An 18,730-nucleotide genomic window follows, 5' to 3' on the forward strand; every position below is an offset into this window, starting at 1 on the left:
TAGCAGGCTCCCAGGACGAGGACAATTAGCCGAAGGTGCACCTGGCTCAGCTGCTGCCTAAATGAGACCGCACTTGGCCTGGAGCTTTCCAGGGCCCCTGGGCTTCGCCTTAGATGCTTAGTTTGCTTCAAGCAGAGGCATGGTTAAGAGCTCTTACAAGCAAGAAGACTGCACAGAGAGGGCCAGGGAACCAATGACAGGGCCTTGGCTGCCCATCTCAAGCTACCACCCCACAAATCCTTCCTGTTCCCAACTAACACAGTCCTGGGAGACTAAGCCACATCATCTCCCCCAAGAAGACACTTCTAAGTCCTGCTATAATGGCGTCCTGAGTGGTCTCATACCCCCTCTTCCACCCTTCTTCCAGCAAACTGCAAGCTACCATAGCAAGGGAAGCAAAATGTGTAGCCACGAGCTGGATCACTTTCAACAAACCCGCAGAGCAAGGGAAGGCTCTGCCCATATCCAAGCCAAGGGCTGGGTGGCAAGAATTCAGATGACTGGGCTCTGGAGAAGGAACTGGAATTCCCCTCCTGCTCTGCCAGGGCATATCTGGGCAGCCCAGGGGCTGTGGAGACCCACATTTGCCCTGGGCTCTCCCCAGGCTGGGCTTTGAGTAGGCTGCAGCCCAATCAGTGACCCAGCTCATGAAAGAAGCTATGAAGGAAAGACCCACTCAGGGTGTTACCCCAAACACTGAGCCTCTGCAAAGCTGCAGTTCAAGACTCACCTATGACAACTACACTCCATTACCTCTCACCTATGACAACTACACTCGTTCCCTGGCCCCTCCTTTGATCATCCGCACTGGCTTCCAGAATGATCTCCTTAGATCATTTCATAGATTCCCCAAGGCCACACCTGAGGTCCCACTCCTTCTCCTGGCATGCAAGACCTTCCACTTCAGCTTTTCTACCCCTGCCTCCTCTCCAAGACCTCCCATTCCTTTTCAATGCCCCTACTCAATGCCACACACTCTAATCTCAGTCAAGAGGAATTCTGTGTCCTTTTCCAAATCTCCCCTTCTTAATGTATTTCTCTCCACACCCTTGTACCCACTGTTTCATCTGCCTACTGTATCCTCACTCATCTGTCCTGTCCCCAGACAAGCTTCCTTGGCCCCTCTTCCTTAGCCCCCACTCCATGTTCTCTTGAACCCCTCTGTGTGATGTTCCCACTCCTATTAGAGCAATTCGCTCACTGAACTGGAACTGCCCCAAGTGGGCCAGAGGATGAGCAACCAGTGGAACCTGAGTCTACTTCTGAGTCATCCACGTGTCCCCAACATCAACCATCACACGACTGACACAGAACATTGTATGAACGAGTGAGGAGATGTGTGGATGCATGAACAGTCAACCTCTAACCACTTTGGGGTCAGAAAGGGTTCACACACCCAGAAAGGCATAGTTGTAAGTATGTGGCAGGTAAGGGACAACCAAGCTGTGCCAGGTAGAAGGAAGGTGATCTGGGAGAAGCTGGGCTATGAGGAAGCTTCCTGGAGGAATAGCACAGCATGGTGACAGCTAGAGATGAGACCAGGGAGGATTGGGGCAAAGGCAGAAAGATGAAAAGTGGGCTTGAGGATCAGCAAGAAGATTTCTGGTCCTTGCACTAGAACCCATAGTGATTGGAAGTGGGGGAGGAGATGGCGGGAAGTCATAATATCACGGTCAGAGGTAACCTGGGGATCAAGGGATTAGCCATGATTCGACAGGCTGTTTATTATATCCCTCAGGGTGGTGGTCTCAAGGATGTTAGACTCCTACATTGACAGAGAACTTACTAACCCTGAAAATTCCAGTTAGGAGGCTGACTGGAGCCAAATTGTGGATGGCCTTAAATGTCAGGCTTTATGGATTATTCTTCAGGCAGCAATGTCCTAGCTGCCAGGGTCATAACACAATGACATTATGGGACCTCTGTTTCATAATGATGGTAAACTGAGTACGTGATCCAGATTTTTTTCTCCTGCCCCAAATCCCTAGAAATGACGTTAATTACTTCTGTGTGAATGAATCTTTCACAGCAGTGCATCTTTTGCGGACCAAACTGTGTAGCACTCCTGAAAGGCAGAAGGCAGAAAGATCTGATGAGGGAAAGTGGAACTGGCTACCTAAGTTTCAGGACCTGGTACAAAATGGAAATGTGGGGTCCCTCATTCAAAATTATTAAGAATTTAAAGACGGTAATGGCAGAGCAAAATAAAGTGTGAATGATTCTAAAAGTAGAGCACTGTGTGAATGCAAAGATCAAATGCCCATAAAGCTAACCCAGAAGAGAGGAATCCCTAACCTCAATCCCACAATGAAAGGTCTGTGGCCAAGGTGGAGACAACTCAGAGGATACAGCCGGCTCATGGGTGGAAAATACCAGGGCAAAGGAGCTTTGACAATTATCTGGGCTTCTGCGGAAGGTGAGCCAATGCTTTGGTCATTCCCTGCCCCCTGCTTGTGCCAAGCAAAGACATCTGTCCGCAACTGTGAGAATGGATGGATGTTTGAGGGATGGGATAGCCTGGGAGATTGAAAATACACAAAAGGAATAGTTCAGCCCTAATAATTACATGACAGCAGGTTGCAGGAAACAGGCAGATCATATCACTCAGAGTTAAGCAAATAGAAAACTACAAATACAACATGGAGTTCAAATTCACAGACTGCTAAATATTACAGGAAAATCAATGCTGTGAAAGAAAAATATCAAGAGCAAGGACTGAGGGAAAGAAAGTACAGGAAAATAGTTCAGTGGTTTCCATGGACCAATTTGGTAGCATAATCCTTAATCATTCTTAAATTTTAACATGCATCAGAATCCCTTAGAGAACTAGTCATGACAGATTCAGAGCCCCTGCTCCCAGAATTCGGCTAATTCAGTAGGTCTGGGGGGACTCCATTCCTTACATTTCTAATAAGTTCCCAAGTGATGATAATGCTTTTGGTCCCAGGATTGCTCTTCAGAAACCATGTATCTAGATAAAAGGGCATAAATCAGAGTCGGGGTGAATGGTAGGAAAAAATAGCTCTGGAAAGCTGGAGGTAGAGCAATTGATCAAGGATATCTAGGCAGTGACTGCTTCCTTCCTTTCAGTGAGAATGTGGCCTGTTTCCACTAAATTTGTTTTAAGAATAAGAAGAGCCCTGATTATAAATAGTTCATTAGCAATAGCTCATAGACTATTGGTATAAATTATTCCAGAAGAGATATATAAACCTTGAGCATAAAAGACTAACAACATGGCAAGACCTGCCAGCACCAAGTGGAGTTTATCTCAGGAATCCAAGTCTTATTCAACATATAAAAACCAATGTAATGCACTTAATAGAATAAAAAACCCCTCAAATATACAGAAAAAAGCATTTGGCAAAATCTGATGCCTTTTCGAAATAATAATAAAAAACACTCGACAAAGTAGGAGTGGGAGGGAATTTCCTCCACCAAATAAAGGGCACCTTAAAAACTTCACATTTAACAACACAATTAGTGGTGAAAGACTGAAAACATTCTTGAACAAGACAAGATTCTGCTTTCGCCCCCCTATTCAATATTATACTAGAGGACTTAGGAAAATTAGGCAACAAAAGGAAACAAAAGATTTTCAGATGGGAAAGGAAGAAGCAAAGCTACCTCTATTTGGAGATGATGTGATCTTACGTATAGAAAATCCTAAGGAATCCCCCTGCCAGGAAAGGAAAAAAGGAAGGAAGGAAGGGAAGGAGGGAGGGAGGGAGAGAGGGAAGAAGGGAGGGAGGGAGGGAGGAAAGAAACCTAGACACTAATAAATGAGCAAGGTCATGGGATACAGGATCAATATACAAAAATCAATTCTATTTCCCTACAGTTGTAATGAACAATCTGAAACTGATTTTAACAAAACAATTCCAGTTACAAAAGAATTAAAAAGAATAAAATAAGCCGGGCATGGTGGAGCAAAGTTATAAGCCCAGCATTCAAGAGTTCAAGGGCAGCCTGGGATACATAGCAAAATTCTGTCTCAATAAAAATAAAAGAAAATATTTAGAAATAAGTTTAACAAAACAAGTGCAAGACATGTACATTGAAAATTTTAAGACATCTTTGAAAAACATAAAGACCTAAATAAACAAAAAGATCATCTGTGTTTGTGGATTAGAACAGATACCGTTATGACGGCACTATGTCCCCAAACTGATCTCTAGATTCAACACAATCTCAACTAAATCCCAGCTTGCTCTTTTCCAGAAATTGACAAACTGAACCTAAAATTCATATGAAAGTGCAAGGAACACAGATTAGCCAAAACAATCTTACAAAAGAAGAACAAAGTTGGTGGAGTCCCAGTTCCTGATTTCAAATTTACTAGAAATTTACAGAAATCAAGGCTGTACAGTACACTGGCACATACAGAGTCCAGAAATAGACCCATAGGTCTATGATCGATCGGCTTTTGACAAACAATTCAACATGGAGGAAGGAATGGGCCTCTCAATAAATGGTGCTGGACAAATGGTTAGCCATATGAAAAAGAACGAAGTTAAAACCATGCTCCACACCATACACACAGAAGGCGCAAATGGATTAAAGACTTAATGTAGGAAATAAAACTATAAAACTCTTAAAAGAAAACAGGGGTGAATTTTCATGAGCTTGGACTAGGCCATGGTTTCTTTAATCTGGCACCAAAAATACAAACAATAAAAGAAAAAAATACATAATTGAATTTCATGAAAATTTAAAACTTTTTTTTTGGCAGTACAAGGGTTTGAACTCAGGGCCTTGCATTCTCTATCATTTGAGCCATACCCCCAGCCATTTTTTCTGGTTGGTTCTCACACTTTTGCCCAGGGCCAGCCTTGGACCTTGATCCTCTTACTTCCACCAACCACATAGCTGTGATTAAAGATATGTATACAACATCTGACTTATTAAGATGGGGTCTTGCCAACTTTTTGCCTGAGTTGGCCTTAAGCTGTGATCCTACTACTCTCCACCTTCCAAGTACCTAGAATTACAGGTGTGCACCACTATGCCCAGCCAAAATTTAAAACTTTGTAATTCCAGCACTCAGGAGCCTCAGGCAAAAACATTGCAAGTCCAAGGCCAGCCTGGGCTACATTCTGAGACCCTGTTTCATTTTGTGTTTCAAAAGACATCAGGAACATGAAACAGCAATTCACAAAATGAGAAAAACATTTTTAAACATTCATCTGACAATGTTCGAGTGTTTCGGGTATATAAAGAAATCATAGAACTCAATGATAGAGAGACAACCCAATTCTAAAATGGCAAATAATTTGAATAGACATTTCTCCAAAAAGATAAGCAAATGACCAATAAGCACATGAAAAGATGCTCAATGCCATTAGTCGCCAGGAAATGAAAATAAAAGCCATGATGAGATATCACTTTCTATCCACTAGGATGGCTAGAACCAAAAGGACGGTAACAAGCCTCAGTGAGGATCCAGAGAGACTGGAGCCCTTTTATGTGGCTGGTAAGAATGGCCAGTGGTGGCACTGCTTTGAGAAAAGGGGTCTGGCTGCTCTTCAAAAAGCTAAATTCGCCATGTTATACAGCAGTTCTACTTTTAGATACGTACCAAGAGTGCTGAACGCATCCACAAAAAGTCTAGTATATGACTGCTTATAACAGCATCATTCATAATAGCAAAAAGTGAAACAACTCAATGCCCATCAACTAATGAATGGAGACACAAGTGTGGTCCATCCATACAGTGGAATAACATCCAACCACAGAGGGTGGTGAAGTACTGATTTATGAATGAATCTCAGAAAACATTATACTAGGGGAAAGAAATCAGACACGAAAGGCTACATATTGTTTGGTTCTGTTTATAGGTGAAAATCAAGGAGTTGGGGGATGAGAAGAGTGGGGAGTGAGTGCTAATTATTGTGGGGTTTCTTTGTGGGGCAGGGGGAATGAAAATGCTTTGGAACTCAGTACGGTGATAGTCAGGTGACTTTATGAATATACTACAACCATTATGCTTTAAAACGTGAGTGTTATGGTACATAAATTTATCTCAATTGTTAAAAAAGAATTTGCAAGACATATTTCACTTGGACAGCATTAATGACAGCTGTGTGCTTCCTTAGAAATTTGAAATCAAGATAGCTTCTGCTCTGTTGTGATCTCACTTGTGATCTTTGGCTAATTAATCCAGTCCTAAGTGTGTAGTCTATTCCTACCCATCTCTATCCTACCAGAAAACTCTAAAAATTAATAGAATAGCATAAGGAGATGTTAGTAAGCGTAGAATAAACCCATGGCCTCTTGAATCTACATTGGGTTGTTGGCCGAAGTAAATAATCAAAGCATATGAAACTGAAAAGATGATTGTTGAAAAAGAAAAAACAACTTTACAGAGGAGCTGACCAGCAGAACATAAAGAGGATGAAGAGGAAATGGGTAAGCTGTTGTTTAGAGCCAGAGAAAACTTCCAGATCTCAACCAGGACGGAGAAATAAGAATTAGAAGGACAAATTGAGAAATGCTTAGAAACATATGCACTGTCTAATATATGCACTGTAGGGACAAAACAGGGGAAGAAAAACTTGAGAGACAATAAAAAGGAAACTTCACGGTAATGAAAGAGTACAACCAGGTGCAAGCATGACAACAAAAACTCACTCGGAAATACTGTGGTTTCAGAATAAACCAATGGAGATTTAAACACTAAAGGCTTAAGAAGAGAGAAAACATAGATTATCCACATAGGAATAAGAATTAAATTTATCTCAGACTCCTCACTAACAACGTTATAAGCAAGAAGGTCATGGAGAAATGTCTTTGGGGACAGATGAGAATATGATTATACTGTAGACAACCTCTCATTCTAACGAGAAGGCAAAATAAAGCCATCTCTTGAAAGGACACAGGAAGTTACTAGCCACAATCCCTGCCTGAAGAATTAATTGAAGAGATATTCTAGTGAAAAGAGCAAGTAAATTCAGGAGGAAGTCAGGGAACTTAAGAAGTACCAGGGAGAACTATACACAAAAAAGGTGAATTTTACTGATAAATTATGCCTCAATATAATTAACTAAAGAAAAATTAAGAAGAGCACATGGGGGATAGTGATGAGAGGGTAGGAGGGCAGAAAAGTCACCCTACGGCCACCATAATGAGGAATCCAACACCAAAGAAAAACAGTAAAAGTTAACATGAAGTTGAAGTAAGAATTGATAACCACCTGAAACCAAATGGTCAGGGAAAGAGAAATCATACTAAAGTCCTTTCCTATTCTGCAATAGGATATAATATTGACTTAATCCAGACCCTAACAGAAAATGCCACATTTTAAGTATATGTTAAATATGTATATTTTTAGAAACACAGAATGAGAATATGTAAGAAATTTAATTATTTCAACCAAAGACACAAAAAAAGGAAAGGAGAAAGCTGTATTAATTGATATACTTGATCTAATAGAGACTTGGAAATGAACATATAAAGGCATCATTTTTTTTTAACTCATCTGCAATATTTTATTTACACACTCACACCGATCATGTGTTGAACAAGAGAGAACATCATAAGGATAGCACTTAAGAGTCACATTCTCTAATCACAAATTAATAAAACTGCAAATTAACAAGAAAAAAAAATCTATCAGGGTTTTTGTAAATGGTCCTGAATAACTTTGTGTCTAGAGAGAAAAACGGAGATTTTGAACTACTTGGAAATGACTGAGGATGAGAGGGCTGTGTTCAAATCCTGTGGGAGGGGCAACATGGCTAGATCCAGGTGTTGGGGAGACTGAAGCTTAAACACTTTTAGGGTGCTGCTTAAAGAAAAGATTATCAAAGCCTGAACTGCGTGCCTCAACCCGTGAGATGAAATTCTGTTTTCTTAATAAATACCACTCTTTACTATGTTCTTACTCTATGGTTCCTTTGCTGCACCTGTAGCACTACACCCAAGAACTGAGGAACAACTGGAACACCCTACACACCAGGACTCATATCTGCTAAAGGGAAGTACAACCCATAACAGTGCAATCTAAGCAGTATTTTGAGACTGCTACAGGTCAGACAGGATTAAACTTCAAGTAAGCCCAGCCTAAGATCCACTCTTTCTAAACCTCTGACTTGTTTACATTTGGCCAAAAGGGTCATTGAATTGACTCCCTCCTGTTGGTCACTTGTCCCTCAACATGGGATCAAATCAGACCACCCCCACAGCAAGGGCCAATTAAATTAACTGTTTAGAGACAAGCAGTTGCCAAGAAAACTGTTGGAGGATAAGGAGAATGCTGTCAGAATAAAAATGGAATCCTACCTGGTATGATGCCATATATCTGTAATTCCCACCCTTGGGATTAAGGCCAGCCTGGTCTACATAGCACCCCAGCTTAAACTATATAGAAAGACCCGCTCTCAAAACCAATAGCAAAAATGGAGTCACTTATGCCAAACCTTCCAAAATAACTAAAGAGAGAGATTATGGAGAAAGTGTTCTCAGGCGTGGTATTGACACTCTAGGCCTTCCAGGAGCTTCTGACTTTGACTCCCTCTTGCATTTTGCTTCATAATGGTGCTTCTACCTTTCAACTTAAACAAGGAACTCGTTTAATTTTTATGCTTCAGCCATTGCAACTTGTCCGCTTCTAATAGTTTATCCACAGCCTGGAAACCTATAAAGCTAGATTGGCCAAAACCCTAATTCCCTCAAGATTGGGAAATATTTAAACATAAAGGCGTTGTAACAGGTACTTAAAACTGCTTTTGCTAAAAAGCAGTGACTCACAAGAGCACACAAGGGAGGGGTGAGGATAGGTAAGACACCTAAAAAACTAGCTAGCATTTGTTGCCCTCAATGCAGAGAAACTAAAGCAGATACCTTAAAGCAACTGAGGCCAATAGGAGAAGGGGACCAGGAACTAGAGAAAAGGTGAGATCAAAAAGAATTAACCTAGAAGGTAACACACATGCACAGGAAATCAATGTGAGTCAACTCCCTGTATAGCTATCCTTATCTCAACCAGCAAAAACCCTTGTTCCTTCCTATTATTGTTTATACTCTCTCTACAACAAAATTAGAGATAAGGGCAAAATAGTTTCTGCTGGGTATTGAGTGGGGGGGAGAGGGAGGGGGCGGAGTGGGTGGTAAAGGAGGGGGTGGGGGCAGGGGGGAGAAATGACCCAAGCCTTGTATGCACATATGAATAAAAAAAAAAAAAAAGCAGTGACTCTTCCTGTGGACATGTGAATGCTCTGCCTGGATTTTGTACCTGTCTCCTTTGCTCTAAGCCATTGACTTCTCAGGTCACCTTGGATTCCCTGAACAGGACTAATGGATAAACTTCTTTCCATAAGAGATGATCTCCACCCCCCCCGCCCCCGCACCAATGATTTTCTCATCCTGACAAGGCCCTGCCTCACCTGCTAATCCCAGTCATTGGCCAAGACTGCTTAGTTATGCACCTCCTGCCCGCTTCTCCTAATCCTGGCACTTGTCTCATCTGACTCTAATTTGTAACACCCTTATGAAATTTCTCACTTCCAGGATACAGAACACCTTTTCACCCTTAAATATGATGGCTGCTTCATTCTGTGACAACTACAGTCTTGCTGGTCCAACAACAGAAAGGTTACATTCCCAGCAGCTGTCTCTTCCTGAGTCTAATCAACTTCCCTGTGTTCTGCTGGACAGCAAGAGTCTGGACCCTGAGTAACCCTGTCTCCCCATCATCAGGAAGCAGCCAGATCAACCTCTCGTCCATACTCCCAAAACAATTCAGGGTCAGACTCTTGAGAGGAGAATGTTATCATAGGCACCTAGGAAGACAAGAGTAGGAATGGGAAATGGCTCCATCCTAAAACCCCTAGATGGCCCAGATCCTGAATCAGTGATTAGGACAATGGCCTTATATCCTTATGGAGCCCACTCTCTCTTATCAAGGATAAGCCAGGAAGGGTAAAGAAGAAATGCTTTCCCAGACCTAGGCTGCCTCTGTGCAGTGGTCAAACCATTTGGAGAGGGCCACTAGGGAAGGGCCCTCAGTTTATTGCCACCTAAAAACCCCACCCAATTGGCTAAAACCCCAAAGCCCAGAGCTTCCTTGCAATCTTTATCTTAACTGCCCACCTCACCCCTTGAGGGGCACTGTCCCTGTTTAGGCAGAAGGTCATTACCCGAACTGCCCACCTCACCCCAAAAGGTATAATTCTGCTTTTCTAATATCACTCTTTACTATGTTCTTATTCTTAGTAGCTCTTTTGCTTCACCTGCAGCAGTGTCCTAATCTTAGATGTTGTACCAAGGAACCAAGGGTGAAACACTAGAATATTTCCATTTTATCATTGCATTCAGAATCGAACGAGAGGGCTGGGCACGGCGGCATAAGCCTAGGATCCTAACTTCTTAGGAGATAGAGGTAAGGGGCTCACCAGCCAAGACTGGCCAAGACCCTATCTGAAATATAAACTAAAGCAAAAGGGCTGGAGTCATTGCTGAAGTAGTAGAGTGCTTATCTAGCAAGTGCAAGGCCCTGAGTTCAAACCCCAGTACTCCCCAAAAAAATCAAACGAGAAAGCCTGCTATCACTTTGGCTACTTGCATATTTAATTGTTGTATTTTTATTGTGAATTGTGGGTTTTGGCATTAAAAGTGGATCACACTCTGGGGCTGGTTGCCAAGCCTGTAATTCCAGCTACTCGGAAGGCCAAAGTTGGAGGACTAAGGTTTGAGGCCAGACTTGGCAAAATTAATGGGAGACCCTATCTGAAAAACAAACTGCAAAAGGCAAAAGGATTGGGAATGAGGCTCAAATGATAGAGTACTTGCCTAGCGAGCACGAGACCCTGAGTTCAAACCCCAATATATATACATATATATATTTATGGTGATGAGCATAAATCTGAAAAGCAAAATTCTAAGATGGCCATGCACTGCGATTTAAAAAGAAAAATGAGAAAGTAGAACAAATACTGGCACAGATACAACTGTTCAGATTTTCAAATGATATGACACTCTTAACTAGAAAATCCAAAAGAAGCAACTAACAACAATTGGCGCCGATAAGAAATTTCAGCAAAGTGGCAATATTTTAGGTACATAGAATATATATAAAGACTTCCTTTAAAAAGTAAGAAAAGGACAAATAATCTAATGGAAGATGGGCAAAAATAATGTTTACAAAATTTAGCCAGGTTTGGGAATATACACCCCAAATTCCAGCAACTCATGAGGCAAAGGAAGGTGGATCATGAATTTGAGGCCAGCCTGGGCACAGTTAGTAAGACCCTATTTCCCTATCTTAAAAATAATTTTTTTTAAAAGGGCTAGGGGTAGGGCTCAAGCATGAAAGGCCCTAGGTTCAATTCCCAATACTGCATAAAAAAAATTTTAAAAGACAATAGGGTTAGTCAACACACTTATGAAAAGATGTTCAGTCTCACTATAAATCAAATAAATATAAAGCAAAACAGAAAGAAAATACTTCCACTCATCTGTCAGGTAAAATTTTAAAGTTTGATATCAAATTTGACAACATCATAGGAAAATGGCTAACCCAACCCAAGGCTGGTGTGAAAATGTACTTATGCTCAGTCTTTTTGCAAAACCACTTGGCAATATCTATTGCTATTTTCAGTGCTTAAACTTTTAACCTATGTACATTCTTTTCATAATGGAAAATCCCAATGTCTATCACTACAGAATAGTTAAATAATTTCGAACATCTATTATAGAGAATGCTATAATACAGGCAAAAAGAGTGAAGTGAGTCTACATATACTCATACGAAAAGCTCTTCGAGACCTACTGTCACATTTAAAAATAAATAGATAAAGTTATGTTGCAGAACTTAAGTCTAATACAATCCATCTCTAGAGAGATACCGTCCACAGCGGTTAACTGCAGTGAGGAAGGAATAGCAAAGAAAGACTTTGATTTTATTTGTATCTCTCATTTTGTCCCCAATAAGAATGTGTACAAGAAATAAGTTGGATATTTGTACACTGATGTTCACGGCAGCATCAGTCACAACAGCTAAAAAACGGCAACTCAAATGTCCATCGACACATAAATGGATAAACACAATGGAAAATTATTCAGCCACAAAATGGAATGAAGTACTGATTCATGCTACAACATGGAAGAATCTTGAAAATTATGCTAATGAAATAAGCCAGACACAAAAGAACAGATACCATATGATCCCACTTATATGAGGCACCTGGAGAAGTCAAATTCACACAGTCAGGAAGAAGGGTGGCTGTCAGGGCCTGGAGGGATGGCGATCAGTAGTTAAGTGGCTACAGAGTTTCAGTTCTAGACAACAGCTAAGCTCTACAGCTGGATGGTGGTGATGGCTATACAGCAATGTGACTTACTGCCACTGTGCTATAGACACTTAATATTATTTAAAAGGTAACCTTTATGTTATGTTCTTACCACAATCAAATGTTAAGTAAAAATAACAAGAGAAGCAGTTGTCAAAACCAATAACGATCAATAATGTGCACTGAGCTGATGATGAAGGACCCTTTCCATTAAAATACATATATGCCAGACAATAAATTTATCAGCAAAAATGTAAATGTATAACCAGGCTTAAAATACAGACCATATGCTGCACATATGTCAGAAGCAACATGGGAATGGCACTAGGAAAGGAAAGCAAAAGCCCAGATGGAGGAGACCCAGGATCCCAATCCCATGGCGGGAGGCTCCCGGGCCAGGCACCAAGGTCCAATTGTCAACTCCAGACTTGACCTTGGCCTGGGGATGGTAAGGAGCTAAAGTGGAGCCACTTTTCAGTAGGATCCTTGAAGGGCTTCTCCATCTGTAAAGGATCACATGTGTGCATACACACATACACACGCATGCACACACGTGCACACATGTACACACACACACACACAATTCCTTTGGGACAGCAGCAAAGAAACCATTCACAGGCAGTGAGAAAGAAAAAAGTCACACAAGAGTAATTAACACCCTAAGCCTGAGCCACATATGGGTGTAGAGTCTAAATTTATAGCACCCATATAGAATGGAACTCCTGAACTGTAAATTTAGCACAAAAAATATTCAAGATGAGTGAAACACTGAAGTCCAGCAGAAACACAAGTGAGTCTCTAGGGAACATTTGCACAATCAGGGGCACACACTCCACTGAAAAGGAAAGAGTATAACCAAGGTGAGTTCACAATAAAAAAAAATGAATAAAGAAAAACCAGGAGGTGTAGTCAGCATGCACACACTCTCCAGAATTGGCACCCTCAAGAGCTGGAACTGTAGAACAGTCAGACAGTACCTATGTGACATATGACATAAATGGTTGAGGGGAGAAAAGACAGATTACAAGACACAATTCAGGTGTCAGAGGAAGGCTGTTTGAAATTTGTGGAGTGTGAGGAGTCATTAGGACATATAGGTAGGATGCTACCAAAAAATATGAGTCTGGAGCCCACTAGAGAGGTCTTGGCTGGAGATAGACAGAGTCATCATCAGCAAGGGTCACTGAGGCAGTGTGACTGGTCAGAAACCAACCATGAGAGGGGTTCCAAGGTAAGCCCTGTGTTTAAGGACAGGAAACCTGAAGGAAGCAGGAACACTGACTGTACCAGTGTGTTTGATTGCAGTCTTTCCGCAAATATTCTCAAAACTTCCTCCCCCAAAATAGCCCCCAGAGCTTCTCTCGTCAGCCCCCTTCTTCCTCCGCCTGTCACTCTGCTGCAGGCTCCTAAAGTGACAATGCCATCCTATTCATCTCTATCTCCCCACTATCTAGCAAAGGATTGGGCCCCTCTGGTGGCTCCAAAATGAGACCTGAAATGATTGTGTGTGTGTGTGTGTGTGTGTGTGTGTGTGTGTTCTGTCATATTGTGAGATTTCACATTATGAATCCACAGGGAAACAGGACTCAGCAGGAGCTGGAAATGCAGCTGGTTTGCTCTCCCTCATCCCCTCCTCCCTTCTGCTCCCCATTCTGTACTGGAAGAACACAGCATCAGCTCTGGCCTCAAGGAAGCACTACCCCAATTCCACCATGACTCAGCACCACAAAATGTTTGTTAGGGCTGTGGTTGTGTAATGATGATCACTTTTCTCCTCCATCAATACAACGGCCTGTTGTTGAATGCACTTTGCAGTATTATCTCATCTAACTCTCGCAACTTACTAACTAATACCTCATTCTGCAGAAGAACCCGAGGCTCAGAATGGTGATAAGCCACAGTGTGGCAGGGTTGGGGCTCAAACCCAGACCTCTCACACCCCAAAGCTTCAGTTTCTGCTTCTCTTGTAGACCTCCCTCCCGGCCCTCCCTGCTCACACCATGTCTGAGTCACACATTCCTCGGCAGACAAGTGGGGGTGGGAGTGAGTACTGAGTACAAATGGGTTTGTTTTTTTTCTATGGCCACCAAGCATAATGTTAGAGCAACATTTGGAATCAATGGCCCCTTCGGGATCCTTAGGTTGAAGGAAAGAGAAGACCAAGATCTTTACATGGCTGTAAAGATTGGGACACTGTGTTTGGACTGGCCTTGGAGGCCAGATGCAGAGCTGACCCTTCCTAGGATGTGACAGTGGCTCAGGATACGTTTGTTTGAAGACCCTAGGTTTCTTAGGCCCAACTTTGTGGGGCTCACACTGTCTCAAGCTTTAGTCTAGTCTGGGAGATAAAGCCCTGAACTGGGAACCAGGAACCTAGAAGGATCTTGGGATCAAACTGGCTTTTCAGGTTCACTTATAAAATGGGACAGTCACACTGGGCCCACCAATCTCTCAGGGTGGGTGCTTTGCCATGGGGAGGGGCTGAACCAAGGAGGCAGGGGTAGGGGGTGAGAAAAGGAGCAGATGCTGAAGCAAGATGGTCATTCTCTTGGGCTGAGCCAGGTCCACTATACTGGACAGGTCCTGACAGGAGTTGCCAGGCTCTGTGGGCAGAGTTGCCCACTCAGCAACTCTGTCCAGAATGCGAGTGTACAATGACAGGGCCAAGAACAGAGAGACAAGAGGAAGTGAAGGCTATGGTTTGGATGTTTGTCCCCAAAAGGTCATGTGCTGGAGTCTTGGTCCCGAGTGTAATGGTATTAAGAGTTGGTGGTACCTTTAAGAGGTAGAGCTAGAAGGAGGTAATTGAGTCATGACCGCTCTTATGAAGGGATTAATGCCAGTCTTCTGGGGTGGATCAGATTGCAGGAATGGATTCATTCTCAAGAGAGCAGATTACTAGAAAAGAGGGACCCCAGCCCCTCCGTGGACTCTTCCTCTTTTGCCATGTGATCTCTTCTGCTCACACCGCTTGCTTCTCTCACACACTCCCACCCTGTGATGCTATCAGCCACGTTCACCCTGTTGGGACACAGGCTGAGGGGCCTCACCAGACACCAGCATCATGCTGTTTGGACTCCTTAGTCACCAGAATCATGAGCCATACACGCCTCTTTTCCTTTTATATTACCCAGTGTCAGTGTTATATAGAGACACAAAAAGGACTAAGACAGTGAGAAAGAAAGAAGGAAGAGGGGGGAAGGCTAAAAAACTGGCCTGAGGCTATCAGGTACAAAGGTTAGCACCCTGCATTCTGGACAGGGTTCTAGCCCCGACTCTGCTTCTCACTCCAATGCAATGCTATTCAAATACAGCCTTCAGTTGAGGAACTCTGAGCCTCAGTTTCTCCATATGTCAGCTCAGATTTTGTGACCTCCTTAGCTACATGTTATACTTGACTTTTGAAGCCTATTTGTCAGAAGCCCTTCCTTGATCCCCTTTCCTACCTCCATCTTAAAATCCTGCTTCTTCCTTCTGGGCCAACAAGCCTCAGCTTAAGCTTGACTGCTGTATCTTGTCTTACATTATGTCCCCACCACAAGGCAGAAACCTCAGCTGAGTCACCTGTGGCCCCTGTTGCCAAGTGCTTACCCACAGTAGGTACTCAATAAATATTCTGTTAGTGATTTAAAAAAATGGTGGAATGGGTAGGCCAATGGATACCTAAAAGGCTGAGCTTGCTTGGTCTGCCGATCAAGCTCCCAGCCAAAGCCCACCTTCCTGGAAAGCCCCCAGATGAATCGGCAATGACTACTCAGCTCAAGGAAGCCCCAATCCTCACTGCTGTCCTTCTCCCCTGAGAGCTCAGCACCTGTCCCTGTTCTAAGGCTCCTCCAGTTGCCACCCTTCCTTTCCCAGTAGATTCTACTCCACAGGCCAGGAAGTCCATTTAGTTTGGGCCCAACACCACTCTGAATTGTCTTTGCTCCTGAATGGTCATTCCATGGACAAAGGAAGGTCTGTTGAAAAACCCTGAGGTTGTTTCATCATAGAAAACCTCATGGATATACCCAAGAGCGTTCTTGTAGGCAAGAGTTCAGGGATGCTGTGAGTGTGGGTTCCCAGATAGATGATTCCTCATAGAAGACCCAACTCTCAGCCCTACCTTGCAACACACACAGGTACAAACCCTGGTCATGAGAGGTAAAGCTCACCTTGGTGCTCATCCAATTTCCCAATGGTCTCCATCTGCTCCACCAGGTCATTTGAGTTCCATTGGCTCATTCCGATGAGGATCGCATTCTTCCCTTCAGCTACCTCCTCTGTGGGAAGGAACAGAGGAGGCGTGAGCAGGCAGAGCTATGCACAGGGAGCCCTGATAGGAGCCGATGTCTGAAGAGTACATAGTTCATCCGTGAGTTGAGGTAACTTCAACTGATGAAGGCATCTCTAGTTACATATAGGAATGAAGCATTCAGGAACTTGTCTGCAAGAAGCATTGTTGTGCCTTCCTGGATTTCCACGTGTTACAGCAGTGGAGGCTGGATTTCCACATGTTACAGAAAGGCAGCCTGAGAGCTGAAACCCAGAGAAGGCTCCATTCCTATCATGCACAGTACATTTCTTGGGAAGAAAGTTCAAAACCTTGTTACTTGCCAACACATTTTCTTTGGGAATGTTCCTGGATTTCTCTGAACCTCAGTTTTGCCATGGTAATGCCAACTCACAGAGTTTTTGTGAAGATTAAATGAGATAATGCGTGTAAGGTTTAGGTGCATACGGGGTGGGGTGCTCATCAATGAGAACTATTGTGGTTATTTCTCCACATGAGAAGTAACTCGCCAGCAGGATTTGAGTGGATCAGAGTCTGAGGGGGGCAGGGCAGCTCTGGAGTAAGTGGAGAGCAGCAGCCTTCTGGACCTAAGCAAGCTTTGAGGTGTATGGAGCCTTCAGCTACCATCTCAACTTTGAGAAACCTTTCACTGCTTCCCCACCCCCAGCCCTCTCCAGCCTTGCCCTCTCCCTGTCTGAGCTTGGTGATAACTCTGTGAGGAAGCAACAGAGCCATATTCCCCACCCATGCTTCACACAAGCCCTGGGTCCCCCACCTCCAACACACTCATCCTGCACAGGGACATATCTCCAAGAACAGATCCATAGAAAGGGCACTCTCCTCCCTGTCCCCACCCAAAGAGATGAGCCTTCCTGGTCAAGAACTTTGTGCCCTCCTCATAGCACAGACATCAAGGAATGTAGAGGAGAGTCCCCAAGCTCATGCTAATTAAGGACAAAGGGGTCAGACCTGTCTCGATGTCAAAGAACTTCACCCAGCAGATGGAACCAACATAGTAGAGTTGAAACTCTGGGAGCTGCTGAGCATCTGAGTCACTCCAGAGCTCGTAATCCACATCCCACTTCTGCCTGGGACACCTCCTGCCTTATTGCATTTATTTATTTGATTCATTTAACAGCCCTCATGAAACCCTATGATGAGACTGGTGTAAGTGACTTACAAATATTAACTCAATTCTCATAAAAAAAAATACTAACAAAGGACAATTATTATCTCCATTTCATAGACAAGGAAACAGAGGCCTAAGGTCACTAGCTAGAGTCAAGAATCAAGCCTAGATATGCTTTTCATGAGTCCTGAAATCCCACCCTCCTGATACCCTGCCCTGAACACACTGTATTGGCTGCCCAACACTCCACCCAAGCAACACACACAGACATAGACAGACAAACACACACACACACACACACACACACACACACACACACACATACAGTGAGAGCAAGAGAGTAAGGTTAGGATTTCCTAAGCCTGGTGTGCTACTTCTAGGGACCAGTTTACACTTATGAGCAGCACTGAGTGCTGGACAGAGCTCTGACCAGGTTCCAATGCAGATTCTGCTCTGTGAGCTTTGTGCTTTGGCACATGACCCTCCACCACTATTCCTATTTTCTTCTCTCTTAAGTAGCAATCAAAACTCTAGCCAACTCTTTCTAGCAAGCTGCTATAGGGACAAATATCAGTGACTTTGAAACAAACTACAGAAGCCAAAATGTTGTACACAAATATAAGGTAGTCTTATTCTTGGGGAAGCAAAATTGTAAAGCAATTAAAAAGTTCAGATCTGAAGTTAGATTGGCAATTCTCAATCCCGGACTCATCATCTCCCAGCTATACGGCCTTGGACAAGTAACTTCAGCTTTATCAGCCCATGTCCCCCTTTACAAAATTCTATCAGAGTAGCGCCTGGGTCATAGGATGACTGTGAAGAGTAAATGGGATGAGGCAGGTCACGTGTTCCCAGAGGGCCAATCACACAGTGAGAGTATTGGCAGAGGCAGCGATAACATCATATGAAGGAACTGTCATCGCACACCACTACCAGCAGCAAGGGGTGCTGTGCCCAGCTCATTGTGGACCCAGTCATACTGCTGCCTGTTCCTATGGCATCACATCCTGCTCCAGAGCGGGCTACTCAGGGTCAGCCTGT

General features: G+C 43.3%; 1 protein-coding gene across 2 annotated transcripts in view; it reads right to left on the reverse strand.

The window, feature by feature from the left end:
- The window catches only part of Pitpnm3 (PITPNM family member 3), a 95,448-nt gene that overhangs the window by 47,321 nt on the left and 29,397 nt on the right, over nt 1–18,730 (reverse strand). For both annotated transcript variants that reach the window (XM_074047124.1, XM_074047125.1), the window contains exon 3: nt 16,442–16,549. In XM_074047124.1, coding sequence (XP_073903225.1) covers nt 16,442–16,549 — 108 coding nt within the window. The remainder of the gene's footprint in view (nt 1–16,441; nt 16,550–18,730) is intronic.

Source organism: Castor canadensis, chromosome 11 (genome assembly GCF_047511655.1).
Source record: "Castor canadensis chromosome 11, mCasCan1.hap1v2, whole genome shotgun sequence".
Classification (NCBI taxonomy): domain Eukaryota; kingdom Metazoa; phylum Chordata; class Mammalia; order Rodentia; family Castoridae; genus Castor; species Castor canadensis.